Below are 21,286 nucleotides of genomic sequence, written 5' to 3'. Positions count from 1 at the left end.
CTATGGAGGCCCCTCGTCCGGCTGTAGGGCCCCTCGCCTCATGGGGACCCACCCATTTCTAAGGTCCGGTTTGGCCCGCAGCGGTCCGCGTCTGTAATTGCTGGCCATCGTGTATGGGGTCAGCCAGCCTATGGGGGCCTGTGTCTATAAGGGACTCCCACGGTCCCTAGGGGTCGGCCCTGTCCATAGCAACCCCGTTTACAGGGCCTATCATGGGTCTGTAGGGTCCACCTTTCGACTTCCAGAGCCCGTCAACAGAGGCAGGTCCCTGCGCGGGGACTGCGACTCCTGGGCCTCCCCGGGCTACCAGGCCATGTCCCGTCCATAGAGGTCGCATTTTCGGCATCGGTGGAGGGTCCGTGCCATCTGTAAGGGTCAGTGCTCGAGGCGGCGATGGCCCTGGGCCGGGCTCTGGCCGCTGTGCTGGCTCTGTGTTTGGCCATGCTGGGGCCGATGTCCCCTGGGGCCCGGGCAGGGGACTGCAAGGGGCAGCGGCAAGTGCTGCGGGAGGCCCCAGGCTTCGTGACGGATGGTGCGGGCAACTACAGCGTCAATGGCAATTGCGAGTGGCTCATCGAGGGTGAGTGGGGCAGTGCGGGTCACACACCCAGTCATTTGCTAATTCATTCATTTGCGAACTCATTCATCCATTCACCACATCCCCAGAGTCCTTTTCTGTGCCAGGCGCTTTGCTCTAAAAAGCAGCCCACCTGAGCCCTGCCCTGCAAGGCCTTGACGTCTGGTGGGGGAGTTGTACCCCGAGCGAGGGCATCAATAGGGGCATTCTGAGTAATTGTTAGAAACTCGGGCTCTGAGCCCAACCATCTTGCTTCAAATTTCAGATCCACTTCTAACTAGTTTTGTAAATTTGGGAAGGTGGCTTTCTTTTTCTGAGGTTCAGCTTGCCCTCCCCCAAGTGGGGATAATAATAGTACTTCGGACTGCTCCACTCCCTCGAAGGGTTCTTGGAATGAAATGAGAACAGGTTTTTAACATGCCTGGCAATTAGTAAATGCTCAGTACATGATATTAGGGTTATTACTGTTGTCATTTTTAAAGTATCAATAAAAAGCATTTTTTTTCAATCATTCATGTGCCAGATACTATACTCTGCTACTGAGACATAGCAGAGACTAAGGCAGTCCCAGAAGTCCCTGATGATTTGAGGCTTGGGATCCAGTGGGGGAGACAAACACATTAATAGTCAGTCCAGAGTAGTTGGTACTGTGATGGAGGAACCCCACAGGTGTGGGGGATCCTAGAAGAGGTGACTGGCCTGGGGGCCAGGGAGAGCAGAGGGCTTCGGAGAGGAGATGTCTGAGCTGAGCGCTAAAGGACCAATAGGAATCAGTCAGGAGGAGGAGGAAGAGCAGTCCAGGAAGAGGAAACAGCCTGTGCAAGGGCCCCAGCCCTATCCTCATGGGCTTCCAGTCCAGTGGGGGAAACACACTTACCCTCCAGGAGAGGGAAGCCCAGAGAAAATGTCTGACTTAGTTTGGGCAATAGCTGAGACCAGAGGCATATGTAGGAGGGAGCATAAGAGCATTCCATGCAAAGAGAACAGCCCCTACAAAGGCCTGGATGCAGGAGGGTATGCTGCTTTTGAGGAAGTAGAAATGCAGTGTGTAGAATGCAGAATACAACAAGATAAACCATGAGCCAGAAGCTGAGGCTTGAGGGGAGGCAGAGGGTGTAGGACCTTGTGATTTTGAACTGTGTCCTTAGGGCAATAGGGAGGTGGAAGAGAAGTCCAGGAAGGCTTACCTTGGCACGGATGTAGGAGCTGGCCTCCAAGGAGAGGTGGGGGTCCCCCAGGGGAGGTCCTGGGCAAAGGCCAGAGGTGCGCTAGGGCCTGGATCGTGTAGGGCCTCCGTTTATGGGTTGTGGAGTTTGGTCTTTACTCTGGGGCACTGGGACGCCATGGAGGGGGTTTTCTTTTCTTTTTTAAAAAAATATATTTTGAACATCAGCGGCAGGATCTATTCTACGAATCTCCATTCATTTCAGCAGCCGCTGCAATGTTTTAATAAACCTGAGCATTTGAAAAAAAAAAAAAAAGAAAAAGAAAAAGATATATATTTTTATTGATTTCAGAGAGGAAGGGAGAGGGAGAGAGAGAAATATCAATGATGAGAGAGAATCATTGATAGGCTGCCTCCTGCACGTCCCCGACTGGGGATCGAGCTCACAACCTGGGCATGTGCCCTTGACCGGAATTGAACCCGGGACCCTTTAGTCTATAGCCTACGCCTATCCACTGAGCCAAACCTGCTAGGGCCATGCAGTGGTTTTCAACAGGGGAAGGACATGATCTAATTTATGTTTTATATGTTATTTATCTATGGCTGTTGTGTGGGGTGTGGATGAAGCATGTTTCTTGGGCATGTGTGTCTGTCCCTAGCTTTGGGGGCTATTTCTGTCTGTGGGGTGGTGAGAACAGAATGGGAAGTATGTGTATGTTTTGGGGGTATGTGATATCTCCTGGCCTTGAAGAGCCCCAGCCTGTTTGTGGACACAGCCCAGGTCTGAGACAGAAGGAGGTACAGGGTTGGGTAGAGGAGCCTATAAGGGAGTGAGAGGACACTGCTGGGGATCACAGAGGAAAAGCCACTGGAGCAGGGTTCTGAAGCATGCATAGGAGTTTACTGGATAAGAACAGGGAGCAGCCTCTATGAAGACAAAGAGGAGGTTGGTGTCTTAGGAGCCACATAGAGGTTTTTCTGGTCTGGCTGGACTGTTAGCTGAAAGGTGAGGAGGGCACCAGAAGCAGGAGAAGAAGGGCCTTGAATTGCACTCACACCAGCTTGGCTTTGCTCTTGGGATTGAAGGGGAGCTACAGAAGGATTTTGAGTAGGAGTGGGACTTTGCTCTCAAGCCAGGTGGGGGCAAACTGGGACCCTGGTGTGCTAGTCTTACAGGAGAGGATGAGTTCTGACTCGGGCAGGAACTAAGGAGGTGGTGAGGCGGGGAGAGCACTGAGAGATGTTTGTGAAGTTTCACCAATGGGACTTGGGGACCAACTGGCTGGATGTTGGGGTAGGGAGGAGTCTGGGAGATTTCCAGATCCCCTTTGATCTCCCATTCTTCCCAAAGCCTATCTCCTCTGAAACCAACATATTCCCCTAGCTATTAAAGAAATAAGCCACTTACTTTTGTACTAAGTTCACATTTTATTGTGCAGTCCTCATAATATCCTCACGAATAAGAGGCTTTTGCTTTTGAAGAGCAGGGGGTTCTGTGGTTGGATCTCTTCTGGATGGCATGGGGGTGGGCCCATGTTGGGTAGAAACAGGAGACCTTGAACTTCGGGAGGAACTTGGGGAAGGCAGATGGTGAGCCTGCCTCTGGCAGCCACTTAACAAAGATGTACTTGTTTTGAGCTTTATAGTTTGTTTGAGGCTGGTAAGACTGGGAGTTCTTGCCTGGTCTGGCTGAATGGTTCTGCGTTCCCCAGACCATAGCTTGGGTCTGTTATGACGTTCTCTGGGACTGTGGTCATTGCCTGAGGGAGGGCTGCCAACTTCATTATTTTGTATTTTGTGCATTTCCTCATTCTTTCATCCATCATTTCCCATCCCTTGCTCAGTGCTAGGCTCTGTGCTGGGTAATGTCAGGGAGGGAACCCAAGATGAGTTAGGTCCAGGCCCTGCCCTGTGGGCCTCCTCAGCTGCAGGGGAGACAGACCTGGCTACAGATGGTCCTGGCTCAGAAGAATGAAGGTTATGATGGGAAGTGAGAACCCCTAAGAGGGGTACCTAATCCAGCCAGGAGTATGGGGGAAGGCTTCCTGGAGGAGATGGGGAAACTTGCAGGCAGGCAGGGAGAATGTGCTCCAGAGAGAGGGAGGAGCATGTGCAAAGGCCCAACACCTGGTAGAGCTGCAAGCAGTGGGGTGATGTGAGACCAGGTGAGACTTCAGATGTCAGGTTAGAGAGCTGGATTTTCTCCTGAGAATGGCGGGAGCCACGGAGTGCTTTTGAGCAGCGAAGGGCCAGGGTCAGATGCTGAGTTGGGAACGTCACTCAGAGATCCATGTCAGGGCAAGATGGAAGGCTGAGAGGCTAGGACGGAGACTGATCAGTGGTCCCGGTGAGAGCACAAGGCCTGGGCTGGCACATTAGAGTTACTGTCTTGAATCTCCACTCTAGCCTCAGTGGGTGGGGAAACTTATCCCCATTTTACATGCAGGAAACTGAGGCTCAGAGAGCCCATGGCACTGGCCCAAGATCACACAGCTAGTTGAGTTCTCTGTGAACATCTCCAGTATGCAGACTCTACCCCCAGGCATGGCGGAAGGGGCTGGCCCAGGGTCTTCAGCAGGTCAGGAACAGAGCTGGAACCCAGGTCTAGTTGCCCTAGCCCAGAAGACTTCCATGAGCTCTTAGTGTGAGATGTGGGCTGAGAGCCTTCTGGAACCAGGACCTGGCAGAGAGCAAGAATCTTTTTTTTTTTTTTAAATATATTTTATTGATTTTTTACAGAGAGGAAGGGAGAGAGATAGAGAGTTAGAAACATCGATGGGAGAGAAAAATCGATCAGCCGCCTCCTGCACATCTTCCACTGGGGACGCGCCCGCAACCCAGGCACATGCCCCTGACCGGAATCGAACCCGGGACCCCCCAGTCTGCAGGCCGACGCTACATCCACTGAGCCACACCGGTTTCGGCAGCAAGAATCTTGACAGTACTCGAAGTAGCAGCACTTAGGACTGCTAGGCCCCATTAAGCCCTTTAAGTGCATTATCGCCTCTCATGCAGGCACAGTCATGTGTCAGCTGGGGCTGCAGTCATCTGAACACTCACTCACCTGGGCTGGGCATCCAAGAATCCTGCTCAGGGCTGGCAGTTGATACTGGCTGTCAGCTGAAAACTCAGCTGGGGCTGTCAGCTCGGATGCCTACAGGTGGCGCCTGCATGTGGCTTTGGTTTTTTATAGCATGACAGCTATGTTCTGAGAAGGAGCATTCTGTACCGCTCAGGTAAAAGCTGCAGAGCTTCCTCTGATCTAGCCTCAGAAGTCCCAGAATGCCACTTCTGCTGCTTTGTTGGTCAAACTAGTCTCTGAGGCTCTTCCCAGATATAAAAGGCAGGGCCTCAGCCTTCCCCTCTCACTGGGAGGAGTGGCCAGGGTGTGAATCCACCACAGTACCTTTATATCCTCACTTTACAGATGAGGAAACCTATCCAGAGAGGTTAGGTGACGTGCTCAGGGTCACATAGCTAGTAACTAATACATGGCAGAGCCAGGATTTGAGTCCTGGCAATCTGGCTCCAGAGTCTATGCCCTTAGGTACCACAGTAACAGAGAGGTGAGACCCTGGGTGGCCAGAGAAGAGCTGTGGTGCTCTGAGATTCAGCCTTGTGGGCAAGGGAAGGAATCAGCCTCTTCCCTAGGAACACTATTCAGCCTGGAACCGGGAACTTTCACAGAGGCCCTTTTCCATCTGTGATATGTCTCTCTGCTCAGGCCTGGGCCCCATCCCCCAGGGCTGGGTGTGTCTGAAGCTCAAGAGTAAATGAGTGTGGAATCTAATGAACAAAATAAACTGATCCAGAGAAACAGAAGCATAGAACAGACTGCGGAATCTCAGAGGGAAGGTGGGGGTGGGTGGGTGGGTAGGAAGAGAGCAACCAAAGAACTTGTATGCATATATGCATTGCCCATGGAGACAGACAATAAGGTGGTGAAGGCCTGGAGTCGGGTTGGGACAGGCTAGAAGGGATCAGTGGGGGGAGGGGGGAGGAGAGGACATATGTAATACTTTCAACAAGTTTTTTTGTGTTTTTTTTTAACAAGTTTTAATTAAAAAAAAAAAAATGAGCCCGGCCTGCATGGCTCAGTGGTTAAGCGTCGACCTATGAACCAGATCACAGTTCGATTCCCGGTCAAGGCACACACCTGGGTTGCAGGTTCTGTCCCCATCAGAGTGGGTGTGGGAGGCAGCCGATCAATGTTTCACTCTCACATCGATGTTTTTCTCTCTCTCCCTTCCTCTCTAAAATCAATAAAAACATATCTAAAAAAGCCCAGCTGGCATAGCTCAGTGTCAACTATGAACCAGAATCATTGATGAGCTGATAAATGATTTTCTCATCATTTTTTTCTCCCCCCCCCTTTATTGAATAAGATATTACAAATGTGTCCTTATCCCCCCAATGTCCCCTCATCCCCCCAGTCCTGCCCTCACCCTCACCCCCTGTTGTCCACATCCATCACTTATGCTTATGATTCTCTCATCATTGATGTCTCTATTTCTCTCTCCCTCTGCACTTCCTGTCTGAAATCAATAAAAAAAAAAGAAGAAGAAGACGAGTAAATGGGAACAGCTCTGTCTGGTCACTGAGATGGGCTTCCTCTCTCGGCAGGTTCATTGCCCATCCTTTGGGTGGTCATCCACCTCAGGAGTCCTTTCCAGGGCTGATACTGCAATCCTCTGAGCTCTGACCTCCCTGGGCTGTGAGACCAGGAGCCTCAAAGACAGGGCACCTCATTATGCAGAGCAGGGTCTGGTGTTTGTGGGTGGTCTGCATGGAGGTGTGGGGCGAGGGTTCACATCTGAGCCTGGCCCCTCTGTTTCCCCGCCCAGCACCGAGTCCCCAGCACCGGATCCTCCTGGACTTCCTTTTCCTTGACACAGAGTGCACGTATGACTACCTGTTCGTGTATGATGGTGACTCCCCTCGCGGGCCCCTGCTTGCCAGTCTGAGTGGGAGCACCCGACCCCCACCCATCGAGGCTTCCTCTGGCAAGGTTGGTGGGTCCGGGCTGTGGGCTGTGGCTGGGGGATCTCAGTGCAGTGTGGGACAAGTGGGTAGATGCACACAGGGAGGGACAGAGAGACATGGAAGGGACATGGCATCAGGCAGAAGGACACAGGGACAGAGAAAGGTGGAGAGAGACAAAGAAAGGAGGTGGGGACTTCCAGGGGGCAGGGGTGGACCACCTCCCGGTCAGGCCCCTGAACCCTGCCCACTTGTGCCTACAGATGCTGCTGCACCTCTTTAGCGATGCCAACTACAACCTGCTGGGCTTCAATGCCTCCTTCCGCTTCTCCCTGTGCCCTGGGGGCTGCCGCAACCATGGGCAGTGCCGGTTCCCGGGGGTGTGTGCCTGCGAGCCAGGTTGGGGGGGCCCTGACTGTGGCCTGCAGGAGTGTTCGGCCTACTGTGGCAGCCATGGCACCTGTGCCTCGGTGAGCCTGTCCCCCGGGCCCTGGCCTGTGACCACACCTGCTGCTCCCATCTCCTGGATCTGACTGCCTTGTCTGACTCCCCCTGCCACTCCATTGACACTGACCCCACACCAGCGACCCTGCTCTCATCCGCAGCACTGCCCCTCATTCCGGATTTCACCCTACCTCAGTGATGGCGAACCTTTTGAGCTCGGCGTGTCAGCATTTTGAAAAACCCTAACTTAACTCTGGTGCCGTGTCACATATAGAAATTATTTGATATTTGCAACCATAGTAAAACAAAGATTTATATTTTTGATATTTATTTTATATATTTAAATGCCATTTAACAAAGAAAAATCAACCAAGAAAATGAGTTCACGTGTCACCTCTGACACGCGTGTCATAGGTTTTCCATCACTGCCCTACCTGCTACTCCAACCCCACCCCACCTTCACCTGGGACCCCTCGTCTGCCCGAGCCCACTCCTGTTCTCATCTACAACTCACCTCTCACCTTGCTTCCTCTTGCCAGGCCTGACTCCATCCCCCCACCCAGCCACGCAGTCTGGCATTATTCCCCCAGCCATGACTTTGACTTGCAACCACTGACTTGGGCCCCAAGACTTGCATGTCCATCTTTGGGACTGGATCACGCCTTGAGCCCTACCTGTCTTGACCTCCCCAGATCTGAGCTCTTCTAGCTCAGACATTGACCTCTCCATCTTTGTTTGCCAATCTGTTTTCTTTCTGTCCTCATTTTTCCCTCTGGTCTTTCTCTCTTTTTCTCTTGGTCTGTCTTCTTTTCTCCACCTCTCTGCCTCCTCTGGTTGTGTCTCTGTGTCCCTTTGTTCCACTATTTATCTGTCTCCTTCCTGTCTCTGTCTCTCTCCCTTTGCTTATCTGTCTCTTTATTTTCCCCCATTCTCTCCTTCCCTGTTCGTCTCTCTCCTTCTCCCTTTCTGCTCCATGTCTCTCACTCTGGCTCTGGCTCTCTTCCCCCTGTCTCCCCCTCTCTCTCTCTCTCTCCCCTGCCTTTGTGTCCCCTTCCCCCTAGCCCCTGGGACCGTGCCGCTGTGAGCCTGGCTTCCTGGGACGTGCCTGTGACCTGCACCTGTGGGAGAACCAGGGGGCTGGCTGGTGGCACAATGTGAGTGCCGGGGACCCTGCCTTCCCTGCCCGTATCGGGGCAGCTGGTGCCTTCCTGTCCCCACCAGGGCTGTTGGCTGTTTTTGGAGGTGAGCAAATGGGTGTGTGTCTGGGGTCTGGAGGCCTGGCAGCCTGTGGCCAGGGCTTGAGACCATCCACCTTTTATAGGCCAGGACCTCAACAGCGCCTTGGGTGACCTCGTGCTGTATAACTTCTCTGCCAACACCTGGGAGCGCTGGGACCTGAGTCCTGCTCCGGTATGGACCCCACCTCTGCCCTGCCTGGAGGCGCCTGCCCACTCTGTCAGCCCCAGTAAGGGCCTCCCAGAGCCACCTCTTCACCTATAGCCCCTCAGCCTGCAGCTTGATAGGGGAACACCTGCTCCTTTGTCTCTGCTTTCTGTCTCAGATTTTTTTGTCTTTCTTTATATCCCTTTCTACATCTTATCTTTCTGTGTGTCTTGTCTCGCTCCTGGTCCATCTCTCTGACCCTTGATCCTTGTGTCTCCTTCTCTCTGGACTGTATCTCTACTTCTCTGTTTTTCTCTGTCATTTCTCCTTCTATTTCTGTCTCCCTGGCTCTGCCTTCCTTATTGTGTTTCTTTGTTTCTCCTCTGCTTGTATTCACATGTGTCTGTTGTCTGGGTCTGTCTCTCTTCTGCCTTTGCATGCTCTTTGTCTTTCTCTCTGGGTCTATCTCTGTCTCTGCATCTCTGTGTCTGTGTGTGGCTCTTTCTGTCATTCTGTGTGTCACCATCTGTTTTCCTCTCCATCTCTGTCTCCTCGTCTCTTCCTCACAGGCTGCCCGTCACTCCCATGTGGCTGTGGCCTGGGCCGGCTCCCTGGTGTTGATGGGCGGTGAGCTGGCTGATGGCTCCCTCACTAGCGACGTGTGGGCCTTCAGCCCTCTGGGCGGGGGCCACTGGGAGCAACTGGCACCACCTGCTTCTAGTTCCTCGGGGCCGCCAGGCCTGGCAGGTCATGCGGCTGCCTTGGTGGACAACATCTGGCTCTATGTGTCTGGTGGCCGCACCCAGCACGACCTCTTCTCCTCCGGCCTCTTCCGTTTCCGCCTTGACAGCACCAGTGGGGGCTATTGGGAGCAGGTGATTCCGGCAGGTGGACGGCCCCCTGCCGCCACCGGCCACTCCATGGTGTTTCACGCCCCATCTCGAGCCCTGCTGGTTCATGGTGGACACCGGCCCTCCACTGCCCGGTGAGTGACCTGTCCCACAACCTCTGCTCTGCAGGGCCGGGCCTGGCCCAATACCTGGGCTTCGTCTTTAGTGGGCTTTGCCAACCGATGGACTCCTGTAGGCATTCAGTCACTCCTTCCTTCATTTATTCACTCATGCACGCACCTACTCAATCTCTTGGTCACTTGCTTCCCCACACACTCCCACTGTCCATCCATTCCGCCAGCCCCTCCTTGGTGTCCAGCTCTGGCTAGATTATGCAGGACCCAGATATAAGTCTAACCTGGGTCCTGTCCATAGGAGCTTCTAGTTCTGAGGGGACATAAGCCCAGTTACCGCCGGTCTCCACCCTGAGTGATTACACAACTTTAACAGCCCAAAGGAGGGACAGAGGCCCCTCGTGCCCTGAGCCCTTCCTTCTGCCTTCCCCCACAGGTTCTCTGTGCGGGTGAACTCCACTGAGCTCTTCCACGTGGATCGGCGTGTGTGGACAACGCTGAAGGGCCGGGATGGGCTGCAGGGCCCGCGTGAGCGAGCCTTCCACACAGCCAGTGTCCTGGGCAACTACATGGTGGTCTATGGTGAGGAGGCATCCTGCCTATCTGCCTGCCGGGGGTCCAAAGCAACCCTGAGCTGAGGCTCCTTGCGCGGGTGCCCCACCTCCCCCAGCCTTGCCAGCTGTGCCCCTTTCCTTCTTTCCCAGGAGGCAATGTGCACACCCATTACCAGGAGGAAAAGTGCTATGAAGATGGCATCTTCTTCTACCACCTGGGCTGCCATCAGTGGGTGTCAGGGGCTGAGCTTGCCCCGCCAGGAACGCCTGAGGGTGAGTGACCCCTCTGTTTTCCTGAGGGGCTCCTGAAGGTCACACTTCCCCCTACAGTGAATCTGGGCTTTGGGCAAGAGCCACCTCGGTCCTTGTCGGGGTGAGCCAGACATGCTATTTGAGCCTGCTCAGGGGGCAAGCCTGCACTGCAGATGGGACTAGGGCATTGTTGTCATGGAGATGGGAGGCAGTTACAGCTGCATCAGACCTAGGTTCCAGTTCAGGTTTGCCAGTTTCCATAGGGAAATGCCCACGAAGAGGTAACTTTTTCAGGGTCACACAGTGGGCAAGGGCAAAACCAGGATGGCTGGCCCCAAAGAACTACCTGTGCAAAAGCCATAATTAAGGGGGGGTGTGGAGAACCTTTCAAACTCATTAGATCAGTTCCCTTCCTCACAAAGGGGGCGTATCATTTCAGGGGACTATGGACTTCCCAGAGGCCCGTCTGTTCTCCGCACTCCACTGAACAGAAGAGCAAGGACAGGAAAGGTGGACACTTAGAGGGAAGATCCCCAAGGAACCTTGTGTAGCCATCAGGGATAAAGCCTGGGCCTGACATTTGAGATCTCCCATTCAGGACTCCTCTGCCTGTCCCTCTCCCTCTTTTAGGCTCCTTTACTGGGCAGGCGAGAATGTGAGATTTTTGGAAGTCTCTTCCTCTTCTGTAGTTTGTGATTCCCTGGACCAAGACCCAGGTGCTTACAGAGCATTCGGGTTCAGTAAGTGGGTGGGGGAGTCACCAATCACTGACCACTTACCTGTCGGTCAGGACTCTTGGTTGTAAGTGACAGAAATCTAACCCAAACAGCTTAAGCAAAAGGGAGAATTTCTTGGCTAACTTGAGTGAAAACTCTGGCCAGCTTCAGGTTGGGCTGGATCCAGGTGCTCACATGATGGCATTAGCCATTTCTCTCTCCAGTTCTCGCTGAGTTTACTTTAGTCTCCAGCCAGCTTTCCTTTTGTAGATGGTCACCAGCAGCTCTTGGATGATATTTTACCCCTTTAAAATGCTCAGAGGGGCCCTGCCGGTGTGCCTAAGTTTGCTTAGCGTTGTCCCATGCACCGAGAGGTCGAGGTTTGATTCCCAGTCAGGGCACATGCCCAGATTGCAGGCTAGATCCCCAGTAGGGGGCATGCAGGAGGCAACCAATCGATAGTTTTTTCTCATCCATGTTTCTCTCTTGTTCCTTTTCTCTTCCTTTCTCTCTAAAATTAATAAAAACATATTTAAAAAAAATTCTCAGAGGGAAGAGAGTGCCCCCCCCCACCCCAAGAATTATAGGAATTGAGTTCCATCCTGAACTAATCTCTGACAGTGATAAGCCTGGGCTAAAGCCCCACTTTTGCCCGAAGCAGGTATGGCTTGACTTGAACCTTGTGGACTGGGAGAGGGAGAAGGTTGTTTTCCAGGGGAAAATCAGAGGCTGTCCCCAGAAGGGAGGCTATTGCCAGGCAGACAAAAAGGTGAGAGCCAGGCAGCTCCCTAAGGGCAGAGAACACAGAATCAGAGATTTCGAGTTTCTTGCCCAAGGCTACCCTGCTAGCCAATAGTTGATCCATGATTTAAACCCAAGTAAATGTTAGACCCAGGATTTGAACCCAAGTTTTTCTTTTTCTTTTTTCTTTTTTTAAAATATATTTTTATTGATTTCAGAGAGGAAGGGAGAGGAAGAGAAAGATAGAAACATCAATGATGAGAGATAATCATTGATCGGCTGCCTCCTGTACGCCCCCTACTGGGGATCAAGCCCACAGCCCAGGCATGTGCCCTTGACTGGAATTGAACCGGGACCCTTCAGTCCGGCGCTCTATCCACTGAGCCAAACCGGCTAGGATGAACCCAAGTTTTTCTGACCCTAGAGATCATACTCTGTCTGACAGGTGGCTTGTGTAGGGTTATGGGAGGCCAGAGGAGAGAAAGGACGAGCTGGTGCAGGGCTAGGCAGGCTGGGTGGGTTTCCATGGGCAGGTGGTTTGAAGCAGGAGCTAGGAGACTGAGCTGAGGCTTAGGAGAGCCAGTGTAGTCCTCTGGGCAGGGGAGCCACGAAGGAGGGAGGGGATGGGGGGTCCCATGTCCTTGGGGGTCTGCATTCTTCTAGGCCGAGCAGCGCCTCCCAGTGGTCGGTATTCACATGTGGCAGCTGTGCTTGGTGGCAGTGTCCTGTTGGTGGCTGGTGGGTACAGTGGCCGGCCCCGTGGGGATTTGATGGCCTACAAGGTGCCCCCCTTTGTGTTCCAGGCGCCTGCCCCAGACGTGAGTATTGGGGTGAAAGGGAGAGGGTGGCTGGGGAGGAGGCAGCGTGATTCCCACAGATGAGAAAATTGGGAGTCTTTGGGATAAGCAGTGGGAGTCCCTAGGTTCATGAGAGGAGGGATGTTGGCTCCCAGGTTCAGGGGAGGAGGGATGGAGGCAGAGGGGCAGTGGTTCCTGGCACTGGAAGAGGATTGGACAGGGATCCTCAAGGTGCTGAGCAGTCCGGGTACCCTGGGATGATCAAAATGAGTGGGAATCTAGAAACAGGCCCCCGTCTGAGGAGCCCCTTCCTCCATTCCCATCTCTCTACAGTACCATTTGGACTATTGCTCCATGTACACGGACCACAGTGTCTGCTCTCGAGACCCTGAATGCAGTTGGTGTCAGGGGTCCTGCCAAGCTGCACTGCCTCCTGGGACCCCCTCAGGGGCTGTGAGTAGCTGTCCTCTCACACTGCCCCTCACACAGAGACCATCCCTCAGTGTCTCCCTTTACTGAAACCAAGTGAAGAAGGACTCCCCCCATACACACACACACGGGAGATTTGTTTCACATCTAAGATCAGCGGCCCCGATTCCTGATTGCTGGCCCCTAAACTCGAACCTTTCCCCAATCCTTTTGAAATTATCTGTATCCATATCCCCAGGCCCTGTCCTCTTCATCTTTCTCCATTCTGATTGAGTTTCAATTCCCTGATCCATTCTACTCCAAAACTCCTAAATCTATAGCCCTTTCCAGCTCTCATAAGGCCCGGTGAACAAGGACCCCTATCCCCTTCCTTTCCTGCAGTGTCTGGCTGCCAGCTGCCTGGGCCTGGGGCGCCTCCTGGGTGACTGCCAGGCTTGCCTGGCCTTCAGCAGCCCTGCAGCTCCTCCCCGGGGACCTGGTGCCCTGGGCTGGTGTGTGCACAATGAGAGCTGCCTCCCTCGGCCTGGTGAGTGACCAGTGAAAGTGTGGGAGGGGGCAGTGCTGCACCCCACACTGACCCCCCCTCCTGTCCTTATAGAGCAGGCCCACTGCCGAGGAGAGCAGATCTCAGGCACCGTGGGCTGGTGGGGGCCTGCACCTGTCTTCGTCACATCCCTGGAGGCCTGCGTCACCCAGAGCTTCCTGCCTGGCCTGCACCTCCTCACCTTCCAACAGCCACCCAACGCCTCCCAGCCTGACAAGGTGGGGAGCTGGGGATGGAGTGTTGAAGGGCTGGTCCTAGGGCTTTTGTTTTCCAAATAGATCTTTACCACTTCTATGTTTACCCTGTAAGTCTCTACATTCAAGGGTCTGATTTTCCTTACTGAGTTAAAAACATTTTTAAAACGTTTTTAAAATTGTGATAGCCCTGGCCCATGTGGCTCAGTGGGCTGAACATTGTCCCATGTACCAAAAGGTTGCCAGGTCGATTCCCGGTCAGGGCACAGGCCCAGGTTGTGGGCTCCATCCCCATTAGAGTAGGTGCAGGAGAGCTGATCAATGTTTCACTTTCACATCGATATTTTTCTCTCTCTCTCTTCCTCTCTAAAATCAATAAAAACATATTTTGAAAAGCCCAGGTGGCGTGGCTCAGTGGTAGAGCATTGACCTATGAACCAGGAGGTCATGGTTTGATTCGCAGTCAGGGCACGTGCCCCGGTTACAGGTTTGATCCCCAGTGTGGGGCGTGCAGGAGGCAGCCGATCAATGATTCTCTCTCATCATTGATGTTTCTATCTTTCTCTCCCTCTATACTTCCTTTCTAAAATAAAATATATCTAAAAAAATAAAATAAAATTGTGGTAAAATACACATAACATAAAATTTATCATTAGTGACATTTAGCACATTCATAATATTTGCAACTGTCTCCACTATTCTAGGTCCAGAACATTTTCATCACCCCAAAGGAAACCCTGATTCATTAAGTAATTACTCTCCATTCCCTTTTCCCCTAGCCCTTAGCCACCATTCATCTGTTTTCTGCCTCTGAGTTTGCCAGCTGTAGATACGTCATATCAAAGAAATCATGTAACATGTGGTCTTTTGTGACTGGCTTCTTTCACTTAGCATGTTTTCGAGGCTCATCATGCATCAGAACTTCATTCCTTTTATGGCTGAACTAGAGGCCCAGTGCACGAAATTCATGCACGGGTAGGGTCCCTAGTGGCTGCCGGCTGCCAGCCGGGGCCTTCTTTTGTTCCGTGCCGCCCCCTGGTGGTCAGTGCATGTCATAGCGAGCGATCAAACCCCAGGTTGGTCAAACTCCCAAGTAGACATTTTGCATATTAGGCTTTTATATATATGGATACTCTTCCATTGTATGGCTCTGCCACATCCATTCATCAGTTGATGAACACTTGGGTTGTTTCCACCTTTTTGATATTGTGAATAGTGCTGCTATGAATATTCATGCACATGTTTTTTGTTTAAACACCTATTTGGGTCTGTATCTAGGGGCAGAATTGCTAGGTCTTTGTTTAACTTATTGAAGAACTGCCAAACTGTTTTTTTTAATAGAAGTTCCTATTTATTTTTAAAGCAGGTTATATAGTCCCATCATTTACAATTCACAGCGATGTAAAAAGTTGTTAAGTGCAAAGTCTCCCATCTACCCCACGCCCTACCTTCTCATTGTAGGAAGCTGGCCTTCTTATCCCCCCAACTCAAGACCAACCTAACTCTCTCCAGATCTGTTTGAATTTCTTTGATATCTTTCCATGGTCTACTTATTTCAATACAAGTAAATGTGACTTTTAATCATTTTTCTTTCTTGCACAAAAAGTAGTATATTATCCACACTATACCACCACATCCTTTTTTTCTTAACATGTCCCATTAGAGAACATAGGAAACATTCTTATTATCTTTACAGCTGCATAATACTCCATTTATTTTCTAACACCTAGTACTGTTGTTTATTTAAGCAGTCTCCCATAATGAACACTTGGCCTATTCCATTCATTTGCAATTACAAAAACACATACTTAGCAAAAAATCATGTCTCACTTTGAATGTTTTATCTGGAATCTTTTTATTTATTATTATTATTATTATTATTATTCCTCACCTGATGACATGCTGAGAGACAGAGGGAGGGAGGGAGAGAGGGAAGGAGAAAGAGAGAGACAGAGAGAGAGAGAGAGAGATTGGTTGCCTTCGTTACATGCCCTGACTGGGATTTGAACCCATAACCTTCGGTTGAGCTTGTGCTCAACCAGCTGATCCACACTGGCCAGGGCTGGAATCTCCTATTTTATTTTATTTATTTACTTATTTTTAAATATATTTTTATTGATTTCAAAGAAGAAGGGAGAGGGAGATAGAAACATTAATGATGAGATAGAATCATTAATCGGCTGCCTCTTGCATGCCCCCTACTAGGGATGGAGCCTGCAACCTGGGCACGTGCCCCCAACCAGAATCAAACCTGGGACCCTTTAGTCCGCAGGCCAACACTCCATCCACTGAGTCAAACCAATTAGGGCTGGAATCTCCTTTTAAAAAAAGCCTTGTGTACTTGTTGATTATATAACAGAGGATATGATACATAGGGTGAGGTCCAGAGGTTCTGAGCACAGGAGCTTCTGTCCCCATGGAGTTGGGTGCGACATCCTCCAGGCACATAGGTGTATTCATTAGCCTGGAAGTGTTCCATAACCCGTAGTTAAGGGATTTTTATTTAATTTTTTTTGTTATCTAGACTCCTGAGGGCTTAGGTGGAAAGGTGGGGCATTGGGGAAGAAGATCCTGAAGTTTCATGAGAGGTGGGGATGAGCAGGGCTGGGACCCTGTTCGTTTTCTGAGTTGGTGTCCTGACTCTTAGTTATCCCAGGTGAACAGCCTCCCCTGCCCTGGCCTCGGTCTCATTCCATGAAATAGGGAAGGAGGTTGAGCTGCCTGATCTTTTCTGGCTCTGATGTGGCCTGAGGGGTGTGGGGACCGGGCCACGCAGAGAGGCACCAATTCATACCCCTTCCCCGGCTGCCACAGGTCTTGATTGTCCGCAGCACAACCATCACCCTGACACCCAGCCCCGAGACCGATGTATCACTCGTCTACCGTGGCTTCATCCACCCACTGCTTCCGGGAGGGCCCGGTGGGCCAGGGGCTGAGGACGTGGCTGTGTGGGCCCGAGCCCAGCGCCTACACGTCCTGGCCCGGATGGCCCGTGGCCCTGACCCAGAGAGCATGGTGAGGGCGCCTGGGACACTCAGAGGGTTGTTTATGGTCAATAAGGGTGAGGGGGCGTGTGATGCCGAGAAGACGAGGGAGAAATCCTTAGGCAGGAGATGTATCCTTAGTGGAGGGAGGGCCATGGAGTGTTCAGTTGTGAACACAGTTTGGGAAATTGTGAAGAGGGTGGGGAAGGTTTGTCTTACCAAGTCAGATTCCCCTGAGGAGGAGGAGGGTCCCTGGTGGATTTGGGGGCACTTGAGGTTCTTGGAGTCTAAGGAACCCTGAGGCGCCCCTCCTCTTCCCAGGAGGAGGTGGCTGCTAGGTGGGTTTGAAGCTCTCAGAGGTTTCAGAGATGGGGGCTGTGGCAAGTCCTGAGGCCCCATCTGTCCTCACCCTACTGCAGGAGGAAGTGGGGCGCTGGGTGGCTCAGCAGGAGAAAGAGACGAGGCGGCTACAGCGCCCAGGCTCTGCTCGTCTCTTCCCGCTGCCTGGCCGGGGCCACAAGTACGCGGTGGAGATCCGGGGCCAGCTCAATGGCTCGGCGGGCCCTGGGCACAGCGAGCTCACCCTGCTGTGGGACCGGACTGGTGTGCCAGGTGGCAGTGTGAGTACCCAGACCCAGGCCTCTGATCCTCTGGGATTTCTGAACCCCAGGCCACGAACCTTGGCTTCTGAACTCTGGACTCGCCTTGCACCCTCCAGACTCTGCTTCCTGACCCCCAGACTCTGACCTGACCTGACATTCTGACCCCTGCCCACATCTGTACCTCTTCCTTCCCTGACCCCACTGCCCCTGACTTTTGCCCTTCATACTTTGACCTCTAATCTCTAGAATGTTTCAAATACTGATCCCCTTTTGTCTGCTAATGGCCTAAATTCTGACTTGGTACATGCCTGACTTCTCAATCTTGTCTCTAAACACTTAAGTCTTTAGCTCCAAACTCTGATCCCTACTTCAAACCTTGACTCCTGACCCTCAAGTTGGAACATGGGCCCCTGACTTCCTATGCCTCCTCCCCCAGGAGATCTCCTTCTTCTTCCTGGAACCCTACCGCTCCACAGCCTGCGCCTCCTACTCCTCCTGCCTGGGCTGCCTGGCAGACCAGGGCTGCGGCTGGTGCCTGGCCAGCTCCACCTGCCACCTGCGCCAGAGTGGGGCTCACTGCATGGACAGTGGGGCCCGCGGGTCCTTGCTGGTGCTGGTGCCTGCCCTCTGCCCGCTCTGTGAGGAGCATCGCGACTGCCACGCCTGCACCCAGGTGCCTGCCAGGCCACTGAGGGGTCCATTTCAAGTTGGAGGCAACCAAAGCAGGGGACTGGGGAAGAGGGACATGGGCAGCCAAGGGTCCCCAAGGTGGCAGTATGGGGGCATAGCTGGGGCCATTGTCTTTGAGCTGGAGACATGAGCCAGGTGGGGAGCAGAGGAGAGGGACTGGAGAGGGGGCTCCTGGCAGTCAGGACTTTAGGGGCCAGAAAACCCAACGCGTCGGCTCTTCACCAGAGGGGCATTTATTGGCTTGGGCTGCAGAGTCCACGGGTAGGCCTTCAGGCCTGTGACCTCCGATGGTTTAGACCAGTGATGGCGAACCTGTGACACGCATGTCCGAGGTGACACGTGGACTCATTTTTTTGGTTGATTTTTCTTTGTTAAATGGTATTTAAATATATAAAATAAATATAAAAAATATAAGTCTTTGTTTTACTATGGTTGCACATATCAAAAAATTTCTATATGTGACACGGCACCAGAGTTAAGTTAGGGTTTTTCAAAATGCTGACACGCCGAGCTCAAAAGGTTCGCCATCACTGGTTTAGACCATGGTTCCCTTGGAGGGTCATTCCTTGAGAATGGCAAGGGAGCCACAGGGCTCCAGACTTGCATCCCTCACTCAGCCAAGTGGAAAGAGTACCTTTCTGTCCCCACCCCACTGTCACCCCCCAGGTCCACAGGGGTCCCAGAAGTACATTTTACTGCCTCTGGTTGGGTCTTGTGCCAGCTCTAGGATCAGTCAGTGTGGCCAGGGGTGGGGGTGGCCCCTTGCCTACCTCTGGATCCCAAGGATTGCATTTGCCTCACCTGGACCATACAAAGGGATTCTTGTGCCCAAAACACGAGAGGGTGCTGGGCAGGCAGAAGCCATGGATGTTGCTGGCTGAAGGGGAAAGTCTGGAGAGGCAGGCAGTGGGAGAGGGCAGAGGCTTGGAGGGGTGGTCTTAGGGGTTGGGTAGGTGAGGGAAGCAGGGCACTGGGAGCCCAAGAGAGAGGGCTAAGCTGGGCTCTTACTTCTCCAACCCCCCAGGACCCCTTCTGTGAGTGGCATCAGAGCACCAACCGCAAAGGGGATGCGGCATGCAGCCGGCGAGGCCGGGGTCAGGGTGCCCTGAAGAGCCCAGAGGAGTGTCCCCCGCTCTGCAGCCAGTGAGCCCCACTGGGCCCAGGGAGCAGGTGTGGGTGTGTGTGTGTATAAACCAGCCCTGGTGTGACCCTGTCTTCACTCCTCACCTCCAGGCGCCTGACCTGTGACGACTGCCTGGCCAACTCGAGCCAGTGTGCCTGGTGCCAGTCCACCCACACCTGTTTTCTGTTTGCTGCCTACTTGGCCCGGTACCCATATGGGGGCTGCCGAGGCTGGGATGACAGGTGCGGTCAGGGTGGGTAGCTGGGCTTATGGAGTGGAGGTTGGAGAGGCGGAGCTGGCTGGGCTCTGACACCTTCACACCTGCTGCCCTGCAGCGTGCACTCAGAGCCCCGGTGCCGGAGCTGTGACCGCTTCCTGACCTGCCACGAGTGTCTGCAGAGCCATGAGTGTGGCTGGTGCGGCAATGAGGACAACCCCACACTGGGGCGGTGAGGCCTGGGCGGTGGGGCAGGTGGATGGGCAGGATGGGGTGGGCAGCTCTCCACGGCCCTAATTCTAACGGCTGCCCTGTTTCTCTGCCTCTTTGCCTTTTCCTTACCATCATCTCTGTTTTTCTCTCCCCCCTCTTTTCTTAGTTTTTCTCTTTTCTTCCTCTTCACTCTGTCCCTGCTTCTGTGACTTGTTTTCTCTCATTGTCCTTCCTTCTGCTTGACCTCCTGTTTCTGTCTCTCCTTTCATTGTGTCCCTGTCTCTATCTCGCTTCTGTCTTTCACTGTCGTTTTTGTTTGACTACTCTGTTGCTTCCATTTTTCCTCTCTCTCTCTATATTTATATTTCTCTCTCTCTGATTGGCTTTCTCTCTCCTTGTAACTATTTCCATCTCTTGTTTCTTTATCATCTCCCACCCCACCACCTTCTTCAATCTCCCACCCTCCAGGTGCCTCCAGGGGGACTTCTCAGGGCCCCTGGGTGGAGGTAACTGCTCCCTGTGGGTCGGGGAGGGCCTGGGGCTGTCCGTGGCCCTCCCTGCCCGCTGGGCGTATGCCCGCTGTCCTGACGTGGATGAGTGTCGCCTGGGCCTGGCGCGGTGCCACCTGCGGGCAACCTGCCTGAACACGCCCCTCAGCTACGAGTGTCACTGCCAGCGAGGCTACCAGGGTGATGGCATCACATACTGCAATCGCACGTGAGTGGGGCACGGGTTTCCATGGAGATGCTGCCCCGGGGCTGGGGCATGTGGAGATAGGGGAGGAAGCGTTCATGGTGCTGGAATCCCTGCTGTGGAACCAGCATCCCAGTGAGCCCCAGGTTTTTACCTTGCAGACTAGGTCCTCGTTAGAGAGACAGGGTCCCCAGTGTAACACTCCTTACTGTGGAGGCAGGTCACCCATGTACTGGTAGTCTTCAGAGTTGCCATGGAGATGGAGGAGAACCAACTTGAAAGGGGTTTTCATAGAGAACAGATCACTAGTAGTGATGTATAGTTACTATAGAGACAGGAGTTCCCACGTGTGATGGGGTTACCTTGGAGACAAGGCCACCCACGTAGTCTAGGACCAGTGGAATGGGCTGTAGCTTGTGATGGTGTTGCCATGGAGATGATGGGGTGGAATGGGATGGCAGGGGATGCCTTGGGCACTCTGGGCCTGCCCAGCCCTTCCCCCACCCCTGTCATGGCCCCTCAGGTGCCTGGAGGACTGCGGCCATGGTGTGTGCAGTGGACCCCCTGACTTCACCTGCGTGTGTGACCTGGGCTGGACATCTGATCTGCCCCCGCCCACGCCTGCCCCGGGACCCCCCGGCCCCCGCTGCTCCAGAGATTGTGGCTGCAACTTTCACAGCCATTGCCGAAAGCGGGGGCCTGGCTTCTGCGATGAGTGCCAGGGTGAGCTGCCCTCCTCCCAGACGCCCCTGGACTGGCCCCAAGGGAGCCTCCTCGGGGTTCCAGTTTTCTTTTCTCGGTGTGGGCTTCAGTGTCCCCTCATCCAGCTCGGGGTCCCTCTGCCCACTACCCGCTCCTGACCCCTGACCTGCTTCAGTGGCACTCATCTCATTGGTGGGGCCTTAGTCCCCACTCTTAGGACTTGCTATTCCCCCAAGTCTGGGCCTTGGTTACCCTCCTTTGAAGCAGCCTGGTGGGGTCAGGGATCAGGTGAGCCAGGTGGGCAGGCCCCTTCCCACCCCTG

General features: G+C 53.2%; 1 protein-coding gene across 3 annotated transcripts in view; it reads left to right on the top strand.

The window, feature by feature from the left end:
- Positions 1–393: 393 nt before the first annotated feature.
- Positions 394–21,286, top strand: part of MEGF8 (multiple EGF like domains 8) — a gene marked incomplete at its 5' end in the record, with an annotated part of 41,943 nt that continues 21,050 nt past the window's right edge. For 2 of the 3 annotated variants that reach the window (XM_081107561.1, XM_081107560.1), the window contains 20 exons: positions 394–580; positions 6,587–6,750; positions 6,986–7,192; positions 8,228–8,408; positions 8,488–8,576; positions 9,119–9,534; positions 9,950–10,095; positions 10,218–10,340; positions 12,440–12,594; positions 12,907–13,026; positions 13,384–13,528; positions 13,601–13,764; positions 16,555–16,755; positions 17,144–17,344; positions 17,763–17,999; positions 19,041–19,159; positions 19,250–19,381; positions 19,475–19,588; positions 20,038–20,286; positions 20,786–20,985. In XM_081107561.1, the coding sequence (XP_080963687.1) occupies positions 394–580; positions 6,587–6,750; positions 6,986–7,192; positions 8,228–8,408; positions 8,488–8,576; positions 9,119–9,534; positions 9,950–10,095; positions 10,218–10,340; positions 12,440–12,594; positions 12,907–13,026; positions 13,384–13,528; positions 13,601–13,764; positions 16,555–16,755; positions 17,144–17,344; positions 17,763–17,999; positions 19,041–19,159; positions 19,250–19,381; positions 19,475–19,588; positions 20,038–20,286; positions 20,786–20,985 (3,550 nt within the window). The remainder of the gene's footprint in view (positions 581–6,586; positions 6,751–6,985; positions 7,193–8,227; positions 8,409–8,487; positions 8,577–9,118; positions 9,535–9,949; positions 10,096–10,217; positions 10,341–12,439; positions 12,595–12,906; positions 13,027–13,383; positions 13,529–13,600; positions 13,765–16,554; positions 16,756–17,143; positions 17,345–17,762; positions 18,000–19,040; positions 19,160–19,249; positions 19,382–19,474; positions 19,589–20,037; positions 20,287–20,785; positions 20,986–21,286) is intronic. The other variant, XM_081107562.1, reaches the window with a different exon arrangement.

This window comes from Myotis nattereri (genome assembly GCF_964212035.1).
Source record: "Myotis nattereri genome assembly, chromosome: 15".
Classification (NCBI taxonomy): domain Eukaryota; kingdom Metazoa; phylum Chordata; class Mammalia; order Chiroptera; family Vespertilionidae; genus Myotis; species Myotis nattereri.
Note: the sequence above shows the minus strand (reverse complement) of the source record. Positions and strands in the feature narration are given on the sequence as shown.